At 40.4% G+C, this 26,184-nt stretch overlaps 1 protein-coding gene across 10 annotated transcripts in view; it reads right to left on the bottom strand.

Moving 5' to 3' along the window:
- Positions 1–26,184, bottom strand: part of tns1b (tensin 1b) — a 136,317-nt gene that overhangs the window by 49,239 nt on the left and 60,894 nt on the right. For all 10 annotated transcript variants that reach the window (XM_053877599.1, XM_053877602.1, XM_053877598.1 and 7 more), the window contains 2 exons: positions 11,355–11,393; positions 338–379 (listed from right to left, as the gene is read on the bottom strand). In XM_053877599.1, the coding sequence (XP_053733574.1) occupies positions 338–379; positions 11,355–11,393 (81 nt within the window). The remainder of the gene's footprint in view (positions 1–337; positions 380–11,354; positions 11,394–26,184) is intronic.

Consider the following 26,184-nt stretch of genomic DNA (forward strand, 5'->3'; position numbering starts at 1 on the left):
AAACCAGCAGGTTAAAAAGTCAAGTTAAAATAGAATGATATGGAGGCTTGAAACGCACAAGAGGTTGTGTTTTGGGTAACAGGAAGTGTTAGGGGAAAAGGGGAAAGAGAAATAAGGAAGCCTTTTTTTTACATGTTCAGGGTTTCAATGTAAATGGCTCACTATTCCTCCACAGGAAAAAAAAATCCAAACAAAGAGTGTTTACTAAGACCTGCCATTTTAAGGTTCTTTACTGCAACTACAAACTTCTTCTGCTTTTATTACTGTGTTATAGCAGTAACATGATATATGACAAGTATTGTGTGTTTAAACCAGAGAACATGGATGTTGAACTCACCATGGTGTCTACATGTTTGAGGGGAAGGTCACTGCTCGCCACCTGTCGAGTGAGAAAAAGTAGAGACAAGACAGGAAGTGACATCATTAGCTGCGAATTTCAGAAATAACACCTTATGTCATTCACATCATCTTGTGTTTTCGTAACAGCACCATTCCTTGCCCTAATGTGGCCCGGAGCAGAGAGAGGCGCTCTCCACCTTAAACGTGTGCGACCGTCTATTATACCTCCACGCAAATATTTATACAGCGAGACAAGCTGGGCTCCACGAGCCAAGAGCAGAGAGTCGCCGGGTTAAGGCCTTATACAGATATGGACAGTGAGAGAGAGAGAGAGACAGCAGCCGGGGACACTGGAGTGAGAAAGACATGAACCAGACCAAGAACGGAGAACATGACATCACAGCAGACGCTGATGTCACAACTCAATATTGAGATCTTAAAAATAAAAAGATATAGCGAGCCAAAGTGCATCACGTGTGCTCATCCACACCAGCAGTATTTTTTAAAATCACTCATAAAATTCGAAGGACTCAAGAGATACGAGTGGTGATAATGATAACATCAGTGAAGAGTGCTAAATCAAGAGTCCAATACAGACATATCCATAAATGTAAACATAATAATATACAATGAACACCATTTGACCATTTGTTGACTTTCGTGGATAAACTATTTATAGACTGAACCGACAGTCAACAGAATATTGTGAAACCACGGTGTCAGAATAGCAGACATTCTCCAGCATGCTTTGGTTGAATGTAAATGTAGGAGTTAAATTATAGTCTGTCTGAAGGGGCCCAGAGTCCGGACAGAAACACCCAGCTGTAACCGCTGACCCAGACGAGGAAGAGGTCTCAGATGGTCTCCAAAGTTTCACAATAGAACACAATTTTAGCCTCATGTTAAATCGAGTCACTATCAATTCACGGCTTGAAGGTCACCAAGGATGGAGTCATCAAACAGTCCCACCAGGGGGGGTTTGCTACATGGATCTACATGGATCACAGAGTTCCACGGAAGAATGTAGGGAGACTTGGAACAGCAAATGCTTTTCGTTTGGTTGCCAGAAATCACAGCCGCAGGCATTTTCACAAATGGAGGCGTCGCGCGTTTCCACAGAAAAACATGCGTCCACAATGAGATCGCCTTAAGTGATCTGTTTGGGTTCACTCAGCGCCAGGTGGCTTTACGCTCAGTATTCTAGAGAGGTCTACAGTCTACAACTAAATGAATCACTGAGACTTCAGAACTGCTATTTCCTTGATTATGTGTTTATTACAGTACGTTCCAAACGTTTACAGTACACTGTAATAGTAGTAGTAGTAGAGAAAAGTAATAATGGCTGTATCTATTTTGCTTAAAGTTTATTCGATTTCTCTGAAAATATACATTGTTTTTATCAATTATTATTATTACTGTTATTATTATTATTAGTAGTAGTAGTTGTTGTAGTAGTCGTAGTAGTAGCAGTAGCAGTAATAGTTTAAACACATGAAATAATGATCATTTTCTAACATGTTTCAATCCTTATTTATCTTAGATTCATTTTAAGTAAGATGGACCACATTTTTCCAGGGACTTTAATTTTCATATTATTTTATCATTCACTTTATATTTTATAATTTTTTCGGATGAGACAAATGTATTTTTTTGGTCACAAATCACACGATCCATCACAATGATTTCAAGTCAAGTCTTGAGGAGGCTTGAAATACAAGAGGGCTTTTTTGTTTCAGAAGATAATCATGATCTGGTATTCTTAGACTCGAACATCTCCTCATCTCCATGTGCTTTCCTTCACATGAGCCACATTTGCCCAATTACACCACAGTTAGCCTGAAAAAGCCAACATAGATAGCTATGGGAGTTTCCCTGTCCCCTCCCCGCCCCCCCCAGGGCCGCAGGAGTAACCAAAACTGCGCCTCCGGGGCAGCGACCCACGGCTAAATATAATGCCACTGCTCGAGGCTCATTGAGCTCCGTGTGGCGGTTTGAGTCGCCGGCTTGTGGGTGTGATCCGGAGAGGGAAGAGAAAGGAAACTTCATTCTCTGCGAGTGTTAATGTTCGGTTTGTGAGTTAAACATGCAGCGCCGGCGTCAGTGGAACCGTGGGAAAGTGAAACATAGCAAACACTGATCGCAGCGTGATGATTCTGGGAATATAATGACAGAGGAATCCTTGTCTTTAAGTCTATTTATGCCAATACAGCACAAGGACATGTGAAATAGAGATTGACGTCCATTAAACATGAGTCAGCTGAAACATTATGACCCTCCTACTTGTGCTGTTTGGTCCAAAGCAAGTCACTTTGAAATCCTGGGAGATGAGCAAAGCAGCTGAGGAAAGTAGAAGTGAAGCTTGAGTTGCTTAACGGTTTGGTTTATCTGTTTGCTGTATTTTGTCCAGTATAGTACTTTGTATAATAATTATATGATTTTAGTTTCATGTTATCACACACTGTTTTTGACAGTTTTAGTTACAAATAATTGCAATAGATTTTACAAAAGGAGTAAAATAAGTTACATGAATGTCATTATATTACATGTTTATCCTCTAAAATTAAAAAAAAAGAAAAAATCCAGTTCGAACACTGCACGGACTCAGTACATCACTGACATACATGCAACATTAAACTGCATCACATTGATGGATTCTAAGGCCAATATGCGTATCGATACTGTCTCAGCCACATTGTTGGCTGATACATGAGACACGACACTCAGAGCGGTTCAGTGTCCTACGAGCTGGTTGGGTAAGCATCAACACGGTGCCGACATCAGCATTCATTCAGCATGATGCCTGGTTCAGTTCACATCCACATGTGATTGCTGCTGTGTCTTGCTCGGCAGTTTTGTGGTTTTGAACTCAAGTGCCTGAGGAACCCTGTTACAATGATGAAACTCCTCCACAAGCGAAAGGAAGGAAAAGTGTGGGAAAGGTTCATAAGAGTGACAGAAAGGCTATAAATATTTAAGACTGACCCGATGAATATGTGGTTTCAAATTCGCGGAGTTTCCCTGTCGCACTGACTTCTCATCGCTGAAACACTTTTCAGCAACATGACACAAACAATCTGCAAAATAACATTTTGTATGTCTGCTCAACAAGTCTCCTTACAAGTCTGCCTTATCATAGCTTTGGGTGATGCACTGGAGAGTAAATGTGAAATACATAACCAAAAATGAACTTTTTTTTAGGTATTATTATCTGCAGAATACAATTAAAAGCGTGTTCTTTATATACCACCACAGTATGTCACCCAGAAAGGCAACTCAATTCTGCACAACAGTGACTCCTAGTGTTGCAGAAAGTGAAGTGCAGGTTTATTTCACTTGCTGCGGAAGCCGTTAGTGTTCATGTCCCTGTTTCATTTCATAATTCACCCCTTCATTCTATGTGTCAGCTGTTGAAAACATCTCATATGTCTGCTACATTTTTTCCCCGCTTCAAGACCTCAGCTGCCTCCTGGATGTGAGCAGGGAACTGCCGAAGCGGCGCTGAAACTGAATCACAGCTGTTTGGCAACTCTTTAGTACTTTAGTTTCCCCTGATGCTGATTTCCTAAAAAGGCTAATTCTCTTTTGATTTAGGAGGTGAGGCAGGGAAGAATGACAAGGAAGCGCCTCAAATGTTTTTTCTATCAGCGTTAACCTGCTTGATGCTTTTACAAAGTTCAGTCATGAATCATTGAGACTCAACAAATAAAAGACATTACAAGGCGATTTCGCTTCCAAACGAAGACAAATACGAATTCAGTAGATAAAGCGAATGTCATCATGCAGCCTGTCTCTCTTTCTGTTAAGTTTCAACAAGTGTTTTTATGATCATCGCAAGCAGAGGTGTGTGCCTTCAGTTGAACTTCAGGTCCTATTTAATCATCCCTGGTGGCTCTTCATACACATCACTGGGTCTCCCAGGGCCTCTGATGCCATTTGTCACAGAGAGCATCAACCTGCCATGCTAGCCATGACAGTGGTGTAACTCCAATACTGAAGATCATTTAATGAGGGCAATATCCAGCAATCTACGTGTATGACCAGATCACAAAGATTTCTATAGATACTTCCCTTCAATTTTCCCAGCTTTTTAATGAATTTTATTACTGCTGTTCAAAACGCAAAATGTTATTTTACATTTACAAGCAATACAGTGGTGCCTCGGTTTTCGAACGTCTCGGAATTCGAACAAACATTTCTAGATTTTTTGGCTTCTGATTTCAAACGAAAATCCAGAACTCGAACGTCCCCGAAAACAGCCGGAAAAAACATAACGTGCGCGGACCGATCAGCTGACCCACGACGCACTTTGTTATTGTGTATAACGCAGCGCAGAGTATCGCTCTCCACACACACTCCAGGGTTTGATGTCCTGTTGTGGGCTGGAGCTGGGACAGGGATGAGGCGAGTCTGGGACAGAGCTAAGTTACTTGGTTTATGACTTTGTCACAGCCAAACTGCACAGAAGCGCACATTCAGAGCTGGACACGCACCGGGCACCTCTTCACTTCTGGAGAGACCTCACTCACTCGGCAACCCCTCCCACATGCAGCGGCCACACACATAGAGGAGCAGCACACCTGCAGCAGACACTCTACATTCACTCCTACAAAAGACTATTTTAAGGCTTGGAACACATTTGTTCTTTTTCAATTCAATGTTATGGGAAAAATTGATTCAGATTTCGATCAATTCGCTTCTCGAAAGGCCGTCTGGAACGGATTGTGGTCGAGAACCGAGGTACAATTGTATTTCCATTTTTCACCCGAAATAACTGAGAACGTTTTGAAATCCATATTGATGGTGTTCACAATAACCATCCGCCCTCACGGTAGAGGGCGCTCAACTCACTTTCTTGCTCGGCTGTTACTGGGTTGTGCAGGGAATGCTGCTGCCACCTGCAGGTCACCAGATAGATGGTTTCAATGCTGTTTTATATGCAAATGCAGGTATGTAATTATATGTAAAATACATGTAAAAAAGGGTATAAATTATAATATGAAATGAAAAGAGCAGGTTTGCAGAGGTTTCTCTGGTGCTGCTTTGTTGCTTGTTGTTGAGTTATATAATCCAAATCTAAAACAAATCATCGCAAAAACAAACCTGCTGATACTTTTCACCATTTTTCCCAACGGAAAAAGAGTAAAATAACAAACGCTGTCAACATCAAATATTTCCTGTCACTACAAGTGAATATTTTTCTGAAGGACACTTTGACACCAAGGATGAACTCCTGGACCATCTCCTGATAATGAATACACACGTATAGCAAACGTCACTTCACACTTCAAGACATAAAGAGTCATCTCTGCAAAACTTTTATCTGGTTTTTACATTTCTTTCACCACTTCTCCACTCTTATCTTAAGTGTGGATTAGAGAAGCAGTCATTTATGAGCATGTGGGTGCGTGTTAGTGCACCACCTCTCATAAATACGATCAAACAAGGAGGAGAGGTATTTGGCAGTCGCCCTCACATGTAAGGGTTCCGATTACACAACAGCCAGACGGGTCGCTATCAGCTGGAACGGCGGTGAGAAACACACACAAGGTTTTTTAGGGTCACGGACCACTCAGGGTTGTTTCCCGCAGAAGACCACCCATTTTCCCCTTCTCCAATCCTGAGGGACCTCGAGCATTTCAGAATCCCCTCCCCGCTTGTTTCCCCGAGGGGAGGGTGTCAGAAATAGCTGTAGATATTTCAAAAGGAACCCCTTTACCCTGAATAAGCGCCTCCTTTCACTGAAGTGTGTTTACATTTTAGGAACGTGGTTCAGATGAGGGAGCATGAGAGAGCACCAGCTGTGTGTGTGTGTGTGTCCGTGTGTGGGCTTGTTGATCCTGCTTTGTGGGGACAATTCTTGACCAAACACAATCCTTGTGAGGACCATATGACTTTGTGGGGACATTTTGCTGGACCCCTCGAGGTGAAATCTCAATATGAGGGTTAAGACTTAATAACTGGGTCACTACAATTGGATTTCAGTTTGGTTCAGAGTCCTGGTTAAGGTGAGCCATTTGTTTTGGATGGTTAAGTTATCAGTGAGAGGCAGGGGAAAGGGTTATGGCAATGAAAAACCTCACAGTGTCCCCACAAGGATCGGAATACAAGTGTGTGTGTTTGTGTGTGCACTTGGTTTTGCAATACTTGTGAGGACCCATTCTTGGCGAAGCAATGTGTTTATTTAATATAACCATTTTAGTGCTAGATAAATTCTGAAAGTCACTTGCAAATAACATCTTGTGCATCCTCACTAAAAACCTAATGTAATGTATTCAGTGAAAATATTAATTTTGAGTGGGTTCCCGTGACCTGAATGTAAGGAAGCACTTGCGTTTTGGTTATATAAAATCAATTTTAAAATCTCTATAATTAAATGTCAACTTAATATATGAATTGCTGCTGACAGCATATACCAAAACTCACCATGGCGGTGAGCTAGATCTTCACATGAGGAGGCCTTTTATACCCTACTATTGACTTGTAAACTCAAACACCATGACTCCACCGTGTTGTCAGTCTTCACCCCACAAACACCTCTACGAAGAAGCACAGAGCTACTGAATCAACATTTCTGACTGAGGCCTAAATGCAGATGCTGATTTGCTGTAAACACCGTAAATCGCGGTGCCTGTCTATAAGTGCACACTTGACTTGGCCATAATTGGAAACCATGTTCCCATGTGACGATGAGTCAGCAGGATTCGGACCCCGCAGCGCAAGAGCACAAACGAAAACTGACGCAAGTGTTGGAGGTTTTCCTCTGTGTTTGCAGGGGGCTGCAGATGTGCCGTCACCTCTTGATGCCTCTTTAACTGCTCCAGTGGCTCCAGCAGTCTTAACAGAACTCACTGTTTTTTGGGAAACTGGTAAATCGGAGTCTGGGTAGAAGACTTCATGTTCCCAAATGGCCGCAGGTACATTCAGAAATGTGCTTATAAATATAATTCTTTGATAGTGTAACATGCATTTAGGGATAGTTATGATCAGTATAGGTGTCAGTATGAAGAAGTTAACATCCATGAAGATTATTCATAACTTTTTGATCGGCAAGTCGAAGATATCGGCTCAGAATTAACCGATATTTAAGGCTGCAGTATCAGTATCAGATGTGAAAAAGTGGCATCAAGAAATCCATTCACGCAATACTGACTCCATTTAAGATACAGTCTTTGGGATAGTTGGATAATATGCTGAAAACAATACTGATCAAAACACTGGTTGTAAACCAAATGATAGGAAACATATTCTTCTGACAGTAAATCTATATGACAATTTAATATCATATAAAAACAGCAAAGAAAGTTGATGAATTATAATAAAATCTTTCATTGTAGAGGAGAATTAACTATTCAGATGAAAAAGATCTTACATCAATGATATTTGTTATCAGTGGTGAGCGGATAATGTCTGTGCAGCCTCCTCTTTGAGGACATGAAATGAAAAGCAGCAAGCAAAATCAGGAGGAAGTAGTCCCTACTGTGAATAACATCTTGAGATTCCTCTGAGCTGATCTTTACAGTAACAGAATCAGTCATTCAAGTCACTCCTGAAAAGTCATGTGAGATGAAAAACAATGGATTCACTTCTGACAGAAATCCTTCAGATCAAACTGGAACCTCAACAACAACAACAAAATTTCATTTCCTCCACGGTTTCTCTCTGTTATCTGGTAATAAATTCGCCATAAAGTTGCAAAGCACGCTTCTCTTATTCCTTTGGAATGTCTGGTTCAATTTAAAGGCAAATATTTTTTTCACACTTAAGTTAATATATAGACCACGAGGACTAAGCAAGGCAGTAAATATTGCCAGGGTCCAGTGGAGGAATTCACCAAACAAGGAGAACTGACTCGTACCTCGGGCTGGAGCTTCGTCTTTTGAGAAGATATTTGCATTAACATGGCTGACGCAGTCATAAAGGCATCTTAAATTTGGATGTCTGTATCATTGATATTCCAATGTAGAAGACCTAAGGTCCTTAATATAGTATTTACCCCACCTAGAGGTGTTCCGGGTATGCATCACTCAGTAACCCCGCCCGATATTAGATATATACTGCTTAGTCTCTTCTCTCTAACCCAGGTTGTCTTTTGGGTTTTATCAAACCCCAATTCAAGCAGGGTTTTAACCCTTTTATGATGGGCTACCACCTTTGTCTGAACAGCCCCGGAGGTCAACCGACGGTCACCTCCGGTTCACAAACATCCACTGAAGCCATATTACGGGTGAGTCGAACACAGAAACCCACGCAAGTAGGCAAAACCCACTGAGCAAGTCACCCAAAAAATAAGCCTCAGAATGGAGTGGAGTTTTGCCTACTTGGCCCCGCAACTCTGATGGTGAGCGATTTAAATCCAATCTCGCCTTAAACTCCCCAGAGGTGAGCTATTTTAAACCTGGTATGTGTGAAAGGTTGTGACCCTGCTCGTGTACTGCAATTAAGGTTGCTGTGCGCATAGTTTCAACCTACTCTTTGGCCTTGTAAAACCACGACGCTTATGTAATTGTCTCTTTCCCTCGGACACCTCGGTTTTACACCTCAGCCGGTGAGCGTTTATGACGGCAATCAGCACCTGGCACGCAACTCTCCAGGGAAGCCTCCACTGGCCATGAGAAAGAAGGAAAGTCTGCCTTGTGGAGCTCTGGGGATTGTTTCCTTCCGAATGTGCGTTATATGGAAAACAGAGAAGGAATCATTAAAGTCGGAGTTGTATGGCTCACGTAGGGTGGTTTAAGGTGATGGAAGCAGCGGCTACTAAGAGTGTGGAGTGGAAATTCAACTTGAAGTCGAGTTCGCCAAGAGCAATAAAATAATCATAAAAATGTCAACATTATCAACATAAATGGCATATTTGATTTAAACTCCAAATAGGATATAAGTAAAGTGTAGATGAAAGTATCGTCATAAAATGTTCCAATTAATTTTCAAAACTGTTTCAACAGGTGCTTTCATGAACTGTTTTTACTGTTGGAGGTAGCATCACTTTCTTTATCATTTGTTCTTTTCAAGAACCTCTCCATAGTAGTTGTAACTATCACAGATTTGCAGCTGTCAAGTGAATTCAGAGACACACAACTGCCACCATATGTGGCTAATGTATTAAAACTGAGCATCTTGCAGGTCTCACAGCCCAAAGGTGTAAAGCAAAAAAAATGTTAGCGGCCCTCTAGGAGGCGCTCGCGGCCCAACCTTGAGTCCTGGCCCTATGGTTCGGAATCACTGTGTTAAGAATCACTGACCTAGAGCATACAGAGATTTAGTCCAGGACCAAGACTTGAAGGGTCAAGTCCAAACCCATATCAAGACCAACGAGGCCGAGACCGAACTGAATACAGAACCAACTATTCGTTTTTTTTGTTTTTGCACGTCAGCATTTCAGTTCTTTCATTTCTTAAAAAAATTGACAACCATTTCTTTTGCAGTAGGAAGTAAATGCATGTGTCTGTGTGACTAAAAGGCTTATACTTCTGTATTCACTTTGCTCTCAGTCCTGGTCTTGCTCCTCCTATTGGTCTTGTTCTCAACTAAGTCTCGAGGACTCTCCTCCAGTGGGAATGTCAGACAGCGAGTGTTGGTGATCGACTATCACACTCAGGTGCAGCCCTTATTGCCCTCCGCTGGGAGCAAAATCAATTCTTGGTTTAAGATGGTTGGAAGACGTTCACGTCCAAGAACCGACAACGTCCATGTTTTGCCAGCAAAGTTATTTTGTTTCTTTTAAAAACATGGGTTCAGCTTTGTTATTTTTTCACGTGACAAAACTGCCTATCAGAAGTGATTAAATTAAATTAAGAGCGCCACCTGCTGAACTATGAAATTAAGGACACTGTTTCATGAAGCCTCACTGGCACATGACCATCAGCATGCTTGGACACTACTGCAAGGCTCAAGAAGGATGTTTCCCCAGCCATCCATTTGAGGCTCCCAGCTTGTCTGAAACAAGACTGAATGTTGTGGGAAAAAACTGAAAGCGAAACTTTTTTAAAAATCTTTTTCACCTTATATTGGATATACTTCCTCATTTTCATTCATTCAAATTCTTCATGCATGACATATTGACTGACATCAATGGAGCCATCCGTAGAAATAAAAATCTTGACAGTGAAATAACATTGGATGATTTGCTTGTTGGCAAGTACCGTCCTCATAGGTGCTCACTTCAGGACTCCACAGCACTAATAAAACAGAAGTCTGGCCAAAACCAAAAGCCTTTAAGTAAAGAGCGTTTAATGTCTGAAGCATCTGTGCAGGATAATAACATGTTCTTACATAACGGCGGCATTTAAGTGAGAAAAATGAGAAATGTGTGCGAGTGGAGGAAAGTGCAGGGGATGTTTGCTCCGGTTTGTCTGCCGTCCAAAAGCGTTTAAACACACAAGATGCAAGAGTGAGTGTATCGTGCTGGATCCAAGCAAAGCTTCAGATCGACATTTCCAAAAAAGGCAACAAAAGGAAAGCATATTCCTTTCTGCCTTGCGTAGAATCATTTCATAACCAGGCGACATTACTTATGAGGGTTTTTGTAGAAAAGGAGTAAAACAAGGGCTCACTGTGATACAGGAGAATCTAGGGGTCCGGATTGATCCACTCACTTCTCAATTTATAATAATTATTTCAGTCAAGGAGACTCTCTGCAACACTCATTTTTCACATGAACTCTACTTACATTGTAGAAATACAGATTATATATTGCCCTATGTGACTCCAGCGCACCTCAAGCTCTCATTCACTAATGTCAGGTATTGCAAAACACTTGAGATGATAAGTTGATAAGATATGATCTGACCAATACTTGTGACTTTTGAGTACTTTTTTATCACTTATATCAAGTAAAATGTTGGTGAGTAACCAAGGCTTAACTAACATTAGAAATTGGAATAGATCATAAGAACGTATGGTCTGTACGTCTGATATACACACTTGTTCTAGCAAATAGATCAACCATTACTCAAGTATAGCCAGAATATTACTGGGCTTCATTTTAAGACACCATGGAGGAGGAGGCACTGACTCACCAGCTCGTAGTTTGTTGCTGGAACACAGGATGATGACACCTGCAAGAGAGAACCAGACATTGCTTCAAAAACAATAACCAATTTCCAGATTTATATTCCATAAATCCTTTATGCAAAACATCAATTTCTCAATTTTCTCTGAAGAGTCCACGTTATGAGAATAGCGATAATAAAGAAAGGACGTAATAGGAAATGTAAAGTTCACTTTAAAGTCATGTTCATCTTTGTTGTGTCGGAGACAGTGACACATGATAGAGTTTGACTGTTTTAAATGGAGAATCTGTCTTGTGTATTGTCGAAATCTATGCCAAAGATAATCCTGTTATTTATGCTGAGCCGAACACTTAAGCAGCAAAAAAGATGATCTGCCACAGTCAGGCAGTAAAAAGTTGGCTCCAAAACAAAAAAAAAGTATTGCACCATAAACACCAACTCATGAGTCGATGGTATTATTTATTCAGACGGGTTGTTCGGTGAGCCCTCCAAAATGAGATTGCGAGCGAAGTGACAGACATGGAAGAACTCATGACCTGTCAGGGGTCCCCGCTAATCTGATTACATCCCTCCCTGTAATCATGTTGTGCGCTCCGAGTCGCATCATGAGGACTGCAGCTGATAACAGGAAGACCATAATGATAATGCTCTGGACATCTACGTGACGCCAAGCGATGACAAACAAAGGTCACATAGGACGATAAATGGGATGTAAACAGTCATGCTTCCTTCCTGTGTGCGTCTGGTTTCTCTCTGCATGTTCCATCATAATCTCATGGTCGAGAGGAAACACATACTGTGAAGACGCTAGAGAGAGCGAGGACCTGACTCTTTGACCCTTGGATGCAAATGACAAAATGAAAAGAGTGAAGCTGGAGACTGTTAGCTATACTGTGCTGGATGTTCTGTTGAAATAGCAGTCAAAATATTTCATGTTTTAGTATCAAAATTTCACGTGGATAGATGGGATAAATGACAATTTCCCTGCCTGTGATGTCAGATTATCTCTCTTTAATCTCAATGTTTCCATCTATTTTTCTGTAATTCTCCCACTGGATTCAGTTATTCCAGCATGTGACTTCCTTGTTCTCAGTTCGACCCTTTTTTCAACATATTGAAACTGATCCTCTCAAGCTTGAATGAATGAATGAATGAATGGCAGCCCGGGATGGGCCTGGTTCTTTGAGGGTTTCTGCCATGAAAAAGTAGCATTTCAATTCAGGAACTCCTTGAATTAGAGCAACAATTCTTTACCCCCAAAAAGCAACAGAAAAGTCATTTGATCATAAAGTAGATGCACCATAGAGTTAAAAGTGTCAACCAAAGATTATTTTCATTTACTTCACAAATTAAAGTAAATTAAAGGCAAACTAATCCAAGAGGAAGTACAATCCTGCTTTTACAGAGCTACATCTTTGAAGACCAGAAACCACAGGAGGGTTATCTCAACTGTCAACCTTGTAAAGCTTCTTTCATCTCCACTCCGACGCTCCACTTATCCACTGCTAATTGTTTGACTGTAAGAAAACACAGCCTTTGCTCCGTTTTGCTCTGTTCTGTGTAACAGTTGACAGAACAGTATTTGTCTTAAAAAAGAAAAACACATTTGACCTCTCTGCTATCAGGATTCTCCGCAGTCCCTTGGAACTTTGAAAGGTCACAAATTTGGAAAAAAATCATTTTGTAGATTTGTAATCACCCCAAACTCTTGTGTTGAAGACAAATCTTCATGTTATGAAGGGATTGAAACTCCATTTGTAGCAGTGACAGCCGGGTCTGTTTTGTCTCTCCTCTCACAACTGCTGTATCTTCGTGGCTCAGGCAGGACACTTATCATAAGTCTTTCATAGAAGAAGTATGTCTAGACTTTTTTTCTGCTCCAACGTATCCTCAAATAAACTGAATGTAGGGATGAAAAATAAATCTTGAGGCCTTCTCCTAGGCTCAATATGGAAGGGGCTTGCCAAATACATTTCGAACCTTATTAAATGCAAGTGAAGTGGAAGACAAAAAAAGATGACGGTGGTCAAGGAATCAAGGAAAGGAACTTATACTCTGACAATCGGCTCAAGATGATTACTGGGCCGACTGCAGTAGATATGAACAAATGAACCCACTATTCAAAAGATTCTTGGCGACCTGTTATCAGCTGCAGATGGGGGAAACATTCAGAAGCTTCACAGTGATTAAACAAAATGAGTCACTATACAATAACTAATAACAGCAAAACCTCTCTATTATTGTGTCTGACAATGATGGAAAGTTCTTTGTTTCACCTAAAATTCAAACTTAAAAAACAGATTTGTGTTTATTAAATTGACAAAAAACGATTGGGCGTCTTGTTTTGCGACAAACTTGCAAAACAAATGTAAAGGAAAGACGTTTCGTTTTATCCTGCAGCTGCCGCATGATTCCCATCAGGGAAAACAGGAATCCTAATTCTTTGCGTGAGCGTAGGTGCTCCTGAGCTTTTCCTGGTCCTTTCAGATGAAAGATGCAAAAGGTTTTTTCGCAGAAATATTTATCAGTATCCCGTAAGCCCATAGATGCTTGAGAAGATTGCATGAGAACAACACGTTCCTGTGTCACTACTAAGATGCTCGAAAAGTCAGCGTGACTTCATGGCAAGTGAGTCTGGGGCTGACAGGATACAGTATCTCCTCCTGTCCGAGAGTTATTCAAACCCTCCCAATCTCCAGCGACCCTGCTCTCACTCAACGTCCTTATCAGCAGGCATGCTGTGCCATTCCTGTTTTTTAAGGAGCCTGACTCCTTCAGGTGGCTGGTCCATTAGAGCTCTGCTCTTTTTATCAGCATGTGCCATGAAATCTCAAAGTTTGGAAGGTTAGAACACGGTCTCACGCTAGGGTTAAATATACTCATTATATACAATGTTGCTGGAAATTCTTCATTCAAATGAACTTGTTTTTAAGGTGACAATGTAAAAATAGAGGTCACATGATAGTCATAAAAACAAAAATTGTTGAATAACACTACTAACATTAAGTCCAAATAGAAATGAGACAAGATTTTACATGGGCCAGATACAGGTAACAGATGACATCTCTGGCCAAATAAACAGTCATGCATACTGTCGTCCAAAAACAGTGGATATGCATTTGTTCAATGAATTAGAATTGGCTGAATATGAAACAAATTCAATCCAATAACCTCCAGTTCTGGCCAGCAGACAGGATTGGCGTGACTCCAGGAGATGCTGGCAGAAGAGCAACAACTCATCAGCTAAATATTTCCACATAACTTTGAATCGTCACTCGATCAGATCCTTCCATGTTAACAGAAAGTATATATAACACCGGAGTAGTGTTCATCATAAAGGTGAGGCCAAAACTGTCATTGCCGCCTGATGAGAAGCATCAGACTCAGTGTTTTGATTTTACTTCACTCTAGTTCACTCACTCTATATCACACACTCAGTGAAGGATATTCATAATTCATAATTGCTGTTGACTAACTGTGACTGTTTTTCTATTAATCCTAATGCTGAATAAGATGAGGTGAAAAAAGAGTTCACACCAAATTCCATAAAGTTCAACTTCTTACTTAATATATTGAAGGGTTTCTTGCAGCGCAATAAGCACAGTGGCTTTTTTTTTTTTTAAACCAGTTGATATTCTTTATCATCTCACTTCAGTGTTGGAGTAACCCATAGAGTTTGCCACCTCTTCCTCCTGTTGCAGACTGCCAAGTTAGCCACTGTAACACAACCTCCCCAGTCCTGCACAGGACACCTTAACTAAAATCAACACTCAGAAAAAAAGCGGACAAAACCAAACCTACACCAACTTGTAGCCATATATGTAAGGTTTTGAGAATGGCAGAATATGCTGCTAGTCGTCCTTAGAATTATTATTTATTTTGTTATTTGTGCAAAAATTATTGGAATAGAGATGAGGCCTACTGGGGATCCTTTGGAAATGGCGAAAATGGATTCTACACCTTTTAAAACCATAGAAAAGTCACAAAAAATGTCAAAATTGATAAAAAAAATGAGATTTGACAAGAAAATTAAGCAAAAATAGATTATCCTGATTTTCTCAAAAACACGACTTTAAATCTTTGAGTCACATACCATTGAGAAAACCTCACATACATGGCAACAAGTTGATATACTGTAGGTTTGGTTTTGTGCGCTGTTTTCCGAGTGTCGATCTGAGTTAAGGAAATCTGTGCCCACTGTGTTGTCTCAGATTGTGGTATTCGCATCTTAACTCCTCAGACATTCCTACCTGTTCAACTCACAGCCACAAACCACAGGTCATGTTGATCCGAGTGATCACATAGGTGAGCACTTAACACATCCAACGGTGGCTAACCACCAGCCCAGTCAAAACAGATCAAGTTCAAAGTTTGTGGTAATAACTTGATCAGATTTGTAACAGCCACTCCCCTGCTGGAAAATGAAACCCTGAATATCTTCATGGAGGCTTCTGATATTACGCCTTTGTCCACGCATTGTGGTGTGTGTGGATGCAGTGGGAGCGCGTTGATGGGTGTAATATAATAAAGGATAATTGTGTGGTTGCATTCCATGCATGCTTGTGTTAACGTCATTAACAGGGGCCCATTTCCTGCAGATAGCAGCCTGGTACGAAGCAGACCAACCATGTGCAGAGCCAGTGACATAACCGCTCACACATGTTTGTAAATGATATAATCTGGCTGATGATATCACTGTGTTTCTTGTCATTAGTTCTTACAGCGGCAAGGTGAGGTGTTTCAGACTGAGTCACCAATCGACATGGAGTCTCAACTTTTGAGTCCTAGAGTAGAAGGGGAAACTCGATGAATTGAAATGATGTTTTATACATGTGTTGATAGTGGCGCCCAACAGGGGGCTCACTCTTCACAATGACACAAGAAGTATTTTTTGCAGTGAACCCAATGGACTCCACAGGAAGTCTACAACCTTATATGAACAGAGTCATACTAATAAGAGAACAGTCCAAGGCAGACATTATGTTATGATCAGATCATGGTTATGGCACCTGTTCAAGTCAGAGCTCCACAAATACGTCCCAACAAGCATTGCGGTCACCATGTATATCAGTAAAGAAGCATAAAATTTACCGTCCTGTGTGCCAGAAAGCCCACTGACATGTTCTGACCGGACACTGTCACTCAGCGCTTTCATAACTTACCACTAAGTCCTGTGAAGCCGCGCTCTGGCATCGGCGCGGCAGCAGAGAGCCTGTCTGTTAGCAGTTACGCCTCCCAAATTCAATTTGCACACCAAATAGCTGCGTTGGCATGTGGCAGACGCAGGGATCTGGATAAACATAAAAGCACTCAGGAGCTCTGCGTGTCTATCTGCCAGCTCTGAGGGCAGCGGAAAGTTGGAGCGGCAGTGGCGTTGGTGGCTCTGCGCTCATTTCCACGGTGGAAACAACCTGCCTCGCCATCATTTCATGACTGTGATTGTTCGGATTAAAGTCGGAATGTGTTTCTTTCAAATGCCTGCCTGTGAATTCCAACCCTTAATTTGTCATTAAACAAGCTCAAGAGGATTACACGGAACATTTTCCTCTTTTTTAAGTTATGGTTTAATCATTTTACAATTGTATCACTGCCAATTGATGTTCAAGACCACCATCTGTAACCACCAATTTGACTTTTTTTTGCCACACACACAATGAAAAAAAAAAAGCAGGTGCGCTCCTCCATCGACCAGGACTGACATGAGTCACGGTTTCATTCCTTCCAAAGTTACAGTCAGGGTCGCATTTCCTTCTTGGACTGTTCCACCACGTGAGCACAAACCAGAGTCGTTGAAAACTTAAGACAAGTCCTCAAGAGTATGACTCTAGCACCAGCAATGGAGGCCTTATAAAGGGGGGAAGGAGAAAGGAAATGAAGATGTTCCGCAAATCACATTATTTTTTTGTCATCATTAAACAAGATTACTGTGTTTCAGACTCTACTTTTGAGACCAGAAAGTTGGGAATCTGCCCAATACAAATTCAGTTTTGGCTTCAGTGATTTAATGTGTTGTACAGAACAGACAGTGAACTGACAATTGTTGCTGTGATCTCATTTATTGGCGTCCAGTCATGTAAGAGTTAGGCAAGTGCAGTATAAGTTCTGAAGTAGAAATAAAAAACAGCTTCCTTTCGTCCCATTTATATTAAGAACAACATTTTTTTTTAAACTTGGTTTCGTGATTCAAATTAACAAAATGAATATAAAATATGAAATATTTTAAAGTGGATTGAGTTATTGATTATTGAAAATTGAATAAATGCATTATGATAATGACATTTTCAATTCAAATCATTTAGCAATTAACTGAATATATCTCTTACATTCATATCCACATCCAAAAGTGTTTGCTTGTGAACTTATTTTTTTTTTTTTTTTTTAACTTTTAATTATTATTTGTTGTTACAGACACTTTAGGACTTTAAAACTTTAAGTTGGTCTTTAGGTCATGATGAAATTTTAGCAGCTTATATATATATATATATATATATATATATTTTTTTTTTTTTTTTAATTTATTTATTTTTATTGTCCTTTCTTTGAGACAATTTTTTTCTCTTCTTGTCTACATTTTTTTTAGAACCTTTTTAAGGGAGGCACTCAGAATATTAATTATTATTTGTTGTTACAGACACTTTAGGACTTTAAAACTTTAAGTTGGTCTTTAGGTCATGATGAAATTTTAGCAGCTTATATATATATATATATATATTATTTTATTTTATTTATTTTTTTATTTTTTTATTGTCCTTTCTTTGAGACAATTTTTTTCTCTTCTTGTCTACATTTTTTTAGAACCTTTTTAAGGGAGGCACTCAGAATATTGCCATTAGATAGTTATTAAAGATGTGTTGAAAGTGTGTTCCCAAATCACAACCACAATTTCCTCACAAGCAAAATTAGAAACCAAATAACAGTCATCGACCTAAAGCAGCATAAACCCAGAAACCAACGATTACGCAACAACCACATCGACACCCGCAGCACCAATATCCAGAAATCCATCAACCGTTGAGAGCGATGGGTGTTGGACTTCACTTCTTTAAGTCTTGATCTTTGCCCAAATGACCACAGCGAGAAAGCGGCCAAAGCAGCCATTTTTTCCAGTAGGCTAAAGACAAAGTCTTTTTAGAATCTTCCATCCTGTATCTTAGTCACACATGAAAACATTTTTCCACATGATGTCATTGGACAGCTGCTGGCTCCCAGGACACGTTGGGAAGCAGAGAGAGTGAAGAGGACACCAGAGAGGCCTGGAAGTTCGGATTATGCAGCTAATAAAAGTAACTTATCGTGTTAAACAGCACGTATATCACTGGAACACAGATTTATCACTGACTTAGGTACGACATACGTCAACCAAAAACAAACTTGTTTTAGGTGCAAGCTTGCAGATTTCAGTTCAAGTACCAGTGATTCACACAATATCATAAGTGGTGCAGGAGAACTAAATGCCTCTGAAGTCTTCAAAGTCTGTAAAGCTATGAATCCATCTCAATTCTGACAAGACAAAAAAACTAGACAAGCCGAGACGAGTCAGAGGAAAATAGTCAACCACGCGGGCATCGATCAGCCCCCCGAGCATATTGCGCTCACACAGCGTGGTGTCATGAACCCAAACTCAGAGTCAGTTTTGGAGTCCAGACATCTGAACTGTCTGGTTTACGTCTTGCTTTCTGAGTGAGTGGTGGTGTGAGAGCACCAGTGGACTATGTTGAAGCGAGGTTTTTTTTACTTCAAGCGTTGAAACTCACCTGTGTAAACATCAGAGAGGAAACAGCATAACTCCTGCAGGTCGCTGCAATAACCGAGCAAAACATTTCACAAGAACAGACCCCACTTCAGCATAAAGGTCGACAGCTTTATTAACCAACCAACTAGACAGTACAGCATGATCCTATCACCAAGGAATAGATACTGCAACATGCTTGTCTTTTGCTGCTTTTACTCAGCGGTTCTGTCTCTTGACTCACCAACTATGCTTTTGAGCTCCTGAAGCTCTCTCTACTCCCCTTTTACTCACAGGTCACTTGAGCCAAATATGCCTGAGAAACTCCAGTAGCAACTATTAGGCAACTATTATAACTGGTTGCTGTAAATAAGCTAGAAAATCAACTGCGTCACACGATGAGCATGACTGCTCTGTGGCTTGGAAGTCACTTCACCAACAAGCACTGATGTATGTGGTGTGTCCTGACAAACAAGCACTGCAACAAATAAACATAATAACTAACACAATGATTGATGATCACTGTTCAGAGCATGTTTCGCTTCTCCATCGCAGGCTGAAGAACACTGTTGCAAAGCAAGTCATAATCTAGCCAGCCATCTTCGGTAGAAACTGCTGGACAGATAGAGAGTACTTGATGATAAGCGTGACTAAATGTGTTTTAAGAATAAGTCAACTGGACTTCAAATAACCCACTCAAAGGACCATAGGTTCGACAGCGTATCGCCTTGAATCCACACTTGACATCATATATATTTCTTATAAGGAAGTGTTTGACAGACAGAGGGATTTGTATTTGCCTTCTTCCGCAACAACAGCAAACTGAATGTGAAGCGAGCTCTCCTTACGCTGCAAACATTTCAACAGACAGGTTCCCACACCTGTTCATCCAACCTTCCAAATGGAGAACATTGCAAATCTGAAGTTTGAGTTGTAGCTAGAGAATGTTTCAGCGTAGAGTTCGCTATTCAATGAGAACCCATGGTTGCACTTCTCACACCAAAGGTGTCCCATATAGAGAATCTTCAAGTGGACTACTGAGTGTTGACAAAGAAGTCAGCCTTGTCTCTGCCATGTCTACAGATAGTTGTTTCAATTGAGTCAAATGTGTGATTATGTTCAAAAGGTTAGAATGCTAGGGGGGGGTCCCAATGGTCACTTTCATTCCTACTTATGATCCGATATGACTTAGTAGCCATACACTTCACATTCAAGTGTGCACTGTGAGTCAAGCTCATCATCAAATGAGGCTCATTTTATATGACATGAAATGTAATTTTCAGAGCTTTTTTTTACCTCCAACTACTGTTTGTTTTCCGCAGCATCACTCTGGGATGCAAAGGATGCCAGTGCTGTAAGTTGGGAATAGGTCCACCAGCTGCAGTTGTCTTGAATGAGACCTTCAGCTGCATAAACTGGTGATCGACAATAATAGGAAGTCTCAAAAGAGTTACCACTAAAGCACAACAAAGCTAAATAATATGTTCACTATAAGGCAGTGCTGACTACAACTGGATTAAGAGCAGCAATCGCAGTGAATATTCATGCAAACACAGAGCAATATCAAAATGGAAGCAACAAAACTGAAAGTGTTGTTCTTTACGAGTGAGTGGAAAAACACAGCTGCACTTCAGGTCTGTTCCTCTGAGAGATTCATGATCGGGGCACCGATGTTTCCTGCCTTTATGTTTTCAGACCAAATCCGTTCGCCATCAATCAGCAGCCAAAAGCAAACAACGATATCGAGGCTTTCGGGCAAAACGGAGGAAACGGTCGAGCTTTATATAAACATTCTTTAAAGGATCATGAACGCTTGATAAGACGACATAAAACTCTCCACCCTTCTACTGTCTGGCACTAGCACGTAACAGGAATATAATGTGCTTTTTTGGGAGGCTTTCTTTCTGGCAAAAATATAAACCTTAATATTTTCTTTTCTGCTGTCACTATATTTGCCAGCAAACAAAACGTTTTCTATGAAATGCAGGCAGCTTTAAGCGATAACAAGAGGAAAGAGAAAGTCCAATTTTGTTTCTTAAAGTCAAATTTTACTTGTCAACTCATGCTAACTGAGAGCAACAACCTGAGTTTAATGAAACTTTTGGAGGCTTGTTAATATGTTTAAAAACTATGTGAACTTCTGATTACATATTGTCTGTTGATGAGTGAGTAAATGCCACAGGACTGAACCTGGAGAATAGTTTAGAAATGATCAGAATCAAGTTATTAACCAAGAGAACAGATAAAATCTGCCCTTTTATATTACTCAAAAGGCTCCCACTGATTCTTTCCTGCTCTACTCACATCACTTGTCCTGCAGTCATGTGAATGTTGTGCCCTGTATCAATAGCAAAGCTGGCATGAAACATGTTGACTATTTGTTTAAGAAGTCTAAAGTCTACTTGCCAAATTCAGCATGTAATGTTACATTACAGTGATATTCAACCGTATGATGATTTCGCACAATCAATAATGCTTCATCAAACATTAAGAAACTGTGTTTGAGTGACACATTTATCACCATTTGGTTTACATAAGCCTGTTAAAAGCAAATATTTGAACAGCAATCATTTTGTTTTTTGTTTATAAACGATCTGCCTTCATCATGACAAATAAATCTAAAATAAATGCTCATATAACAGTTGTTGTGACTGATTGGTTTCATTTGCTTACAGTAATTTGTGTATCAAAGGAGAGTGAGAGGATTTTCTTCTTGCAATGTATCATGATAGCCAAAAAAAAATTAAGTCCATGACATTGTCTTTTGGAAAGACCCAAAAGTTCTGTGTTGTTCTTGAGCAAGCTTTTTTTCATTGACTTTTATGACCAGCTGTCTTATTAATTTGTTCAAATATGACAGAGAAGGTCCAAGAAAAGCAAACTAACCCAGAGTTTTATTTACTGAATGCGGTCTCACATTTCAAATGTCATCTTTCAGAACAGATTCAGAGTGACCTCTTTTCCAGGCTCCTTTCACCTACTTCTTTAAAGGCCACACTTGCAAAAGCCAAACTTAATTATCATCATTTTAGCATTGAATCTACAACAGCGGTGTGTTTGTGCGTCCAGTAGAAGGTCACACAAGGGCGGTGGACACTTCCCGCCAGCTCAGGGGGAGTTCAACACAGAAAACAACGTTTGAGTAATTGCATCTGAGATCAGAAATGTTAAGTCGTAGATCATGCTCGTCGAAGTTGGGGAAAGTGAACAAGAAAACTTGTCAAAACATTCCCGCACCGTGGAAATTTAGCGCTGTACCTGCCGAGCATGATTGCGTGGAATTGTTGAAAAGATTAGCCCTCATTAAGTATTTTACTTGAATATGTTTTCGTGGAGGATAAGAACAGTATCTCTATTTTTAGAGTAGAGGTATGTTTGGGTACAAAGGGGCGAAAACACTTTCGACAGCTGACAGCTCAAGAGCGAACAAAAATTTGGGGCTCTATACTATAGCAATGGCATTGGTTTTCTCTTGAACACAAAGTTTGTTGTCCTAAGTGACTCTTCACTCTCAAATGTCAATGTTCACATTGAGTACCACACCAACATGAACCACGTTCTGAGTGGGACATTCCCAGGAAAATAGAACCCACTTGGGCTGACTCTTGGGTAACAGACTACGGTGCTTTCCTCTAGCGGACTACCGCTCCAGTTGGCCACTAAAGGAACTATCACAAGAAACTAATTTCAGTGCTTGATAGATAAATCCCAACGGTCTTCCGAATAGTCCAACAGAAACTGAGCAATTTTATTTAGCACAGCGCCATCAGGTGGAAGTCTGTGTGCATATCTGATAAAACAAGTCTGCAGGGAGGCCATGGATCTCATGCAAGAAACGAAATATCCATTTGGATTGGGATTGGATTGGCATGAGGTCCTTAACAGAGGAAGAAAGCAAACATTTTTATAGCGACCAAAAAAGCACAAATACAAGAGTTTCCTCCAGAAGGACGTCGGCTTGAAGGTGAAGCTCAGATTTATGCGCTCAAATTGTCCAACCTTACACTTGCAAAGGAATTTAACCCATAATATTAATGCGAAACAAACTTTATTAGAGCCACAAACCCAGAAATATGTGGAAAAAAGGGGATTTACACCAGGACACAGATAAGAAAAAAGGCACCTCAGTATCAGAATATAGACACATTTTGCTCACTAGATTATAAAGAATAAAAAAAAGCTCGAACAACTGCTACTGTTAGAGTTTTTGTAATAAAGCATGGCTACACTTTCGAGCAAAAGCATTTCTGTTTGATTCATGGATAAACCAAACTGTCCACAAGCCGCATGGCTTTCTTCATACATCTTTTTTGGACGTCTTTGGTATGGACCCACAGAACAATCTCCTCGCCACACGGTTCACCGATCTGACGTCATATGATCAGAGCTAATGTCTTGGTAATGCAATAAATAGTATCTTACCCTAATTGGCGACTACATCAGGAATACAGATGACTTTATAATTCACACCACAGAAAGTGTTTTCAATTACTCCATTCCATTTCTGCTCTGAACATTGGTCGCTCTTCCAGGACGTTCTAAAGCTACCAAGAAGTAATTGATCTCTAAACAAACTGTGAGCAGAAACATTCGCCTTTAAGAAATGACGCACACAACTTGAGGGGTTCTGCACGCACACACACCCAGGAAGGATTACATCAGCAGAAGAGCATGATAATCCACGCTGGTGGTTTTTAACGGCCCGTGGACTGATGCCTGAGAAGCTCACACTCAACAAGAAGCTCCACAAACTAACGTCCATCTCCTGTGTGCATGTGTGGTTGCGGTCAGACGTGGACTGGCTTTTGGGGGGGGTTGTAGCATTGAGGGGGGGTGTGTCGCCTCCCTGGCAGATATTCCTGATGAAAAATGTCTGAAACCCACTCCAGCGTGGGCGCCGAGCCAGTGGTTCTAATCCCACACAGGCAGACGTGGAGGGTGAGTAAAAGGGTTCACTGTTACACTGGAATCCAACATATGGGGTCATGTGATCTCACTATAGACCAGGTATTGTCTCGTACGATTTGAATTCTCCAGCTTACTCATTCATCTTTGACTGCTTGCAGCAAGGAACCGAGACATTCTAAAGCCAGCACACAGATTCAATTTGGCATTACTGACGGACATAGCAGGAAAGTCTGGAGTGAGATGACATTGTAGCCACATTGTAACCATCTCAGTGGGATCCAGTCTATCAGACAGGAACAGAGCCCATCACCTCATCCCTCAGACTGACACCAGCTAGACCATTTTGTACTTCACTACGACCAGAGAACAAAAGTTGTTACAATCAAATCTAAAAAAAAAAAGAAATTAACACAGAGACCTTTAATAATGTTAGTGATGATTCCATTTCCGTTAGCATAGTACTTAAAATCTCCACCAAGACAGACTGGTGCTCTTGCCAACCTGAATGCAAATACTTTACAGCCACAGCAAAAAGAAAAAACAATGCTAATGGAAGGCTAATGCAGGCCAAAGTAACCAACTTCAGTAATATGATTCATACAACTACATGTGGTTTAACTGTATAGCTTAACAGTTTTCTGCAGTTTGAAGGTAGGGCAGAGTTATGTGACAAAAAATAAAAAAATATAATGCCAGCTGTTGAAGCATTGGCAATGAAAACTATAGAAAAAATAGTTAAAAAGAACCTAAGAACTGAGCAATTGTACAACTCATAACTTTTTAAATAAAAATAAAAACAATCACCCACTGATAATTTGGTGTCAGAACCAGTTAGCTAGGTGGTTAATGCTCCAAACAGACTCCGCCATCCTCAGAGAAAGTTGCCATAAACACCATTAAAAGTCTAACAGATTTAAACAAATTCCCCCATTATGGGGAGAATAAAGACAGTTCTCGTGTACTCAGTTTTAGTGTCCGACATTTAGTAAGGGCTCACTGTGACAAGACAATGCATCATATTTTGGACTGGCACGTCTTCGTTGTCATCCTTCAGATTCAGAACACGGCAACCTCTGGTGGTCAAGGAGGAGAGGAGTATCTGGCAAGTTCATGCTTCACTGAAAACCTGGGATGACCAATAATCTAAACTGCCAAAAATTTTCCAGGATTATTGATGGAGGCTGATTCGTCACCCAACCTGATCTGCGACATAAGAAAATCTCACGACAAATTTCTAATATAAATTTGCATCAAGGAAGAAGTGTGGATATGGCGCAAGCATGTTATGGACACCCCTCCCGTCACTGGGTGGCCCGCCTGAGGATCTGCAAACCCAACCACGGCCTCACTTGAGCACGTCCAGATGCTGAATATAAATGCACAATAATATTTCATAGGGTATTATATTTTGCTTTACATACACCATATGCTACAATGGCCCATTTCATGTTACGTATGGATCTGGATATGGACAGACCCCATGTGTCCCTGCTCTGCTTTCATTTCATCTGTATTCGTCCGAAGAAGACATAACAATGGCTTAAATTCTCTGTCCTCCAGTTGCAATATATTTCCATTTTCCTCCTTTGTGCAAGAGGTACATAATCAGTACTGTACTTCCACAGTCACCATGTTTGTTTTGGAGTTTGCAATAGCCATGAACTTTTGACTTTGGGCTGCTCCCCCTGGTGGATACATTGGTGAACAGCAATACAAGAACGCATGGAAGTATGTGATCAGTTGCAGAAACATTGTTTGAAATGGTCTGGTACAATTCCATAGGTAAAGGTAGTATAAATGGACCTTAAGGCTGTTGTACTTTTACATTCTTCATTTGAAAGGTAGCTTACCCAACATTGGATAACTCAGACGCATAAGTAGCAGTGTACTGTGTTTTTCATATCCATTCAATTTTTTTCTGATTAAATCCACAAACATATCATGAGCTTTATTTTTTCAACAAGAAGTAGCGATTTTGAGTTATGTTATTTTGTAGGTATCTTAAGTGATTTTACAATCCTATGTAAATAAAGCAAAATGGCAAAATAAAAATCAGATGGAGACATATTATTGCTGTAATTTTTATTTATTCTTTTAGCACAATTTACAGCACAAGTTTTCAATCAGTTGATATCTCCACTTATTTTCTCAAAAGAGGTGCTTATTCATCCCCTGTTGATTTATCATCAATGATACCAG

Source organism: Synchiropus splendidus, chromosome 10 (genome assembly GCF_027744825.2).
Source record: "Synchiropus splendidus isolate RoL2022-P1 chromosome 10, RoL_Sspl_1.0, whole genome shotgun sequence".
NCBI classification, from domain to species: Eukaryota; Metazoa; Chordata; class Actinopteri; order Syngnathiformes; family Callionymidae; genus Synchiropus; species Synchiropus splendidus.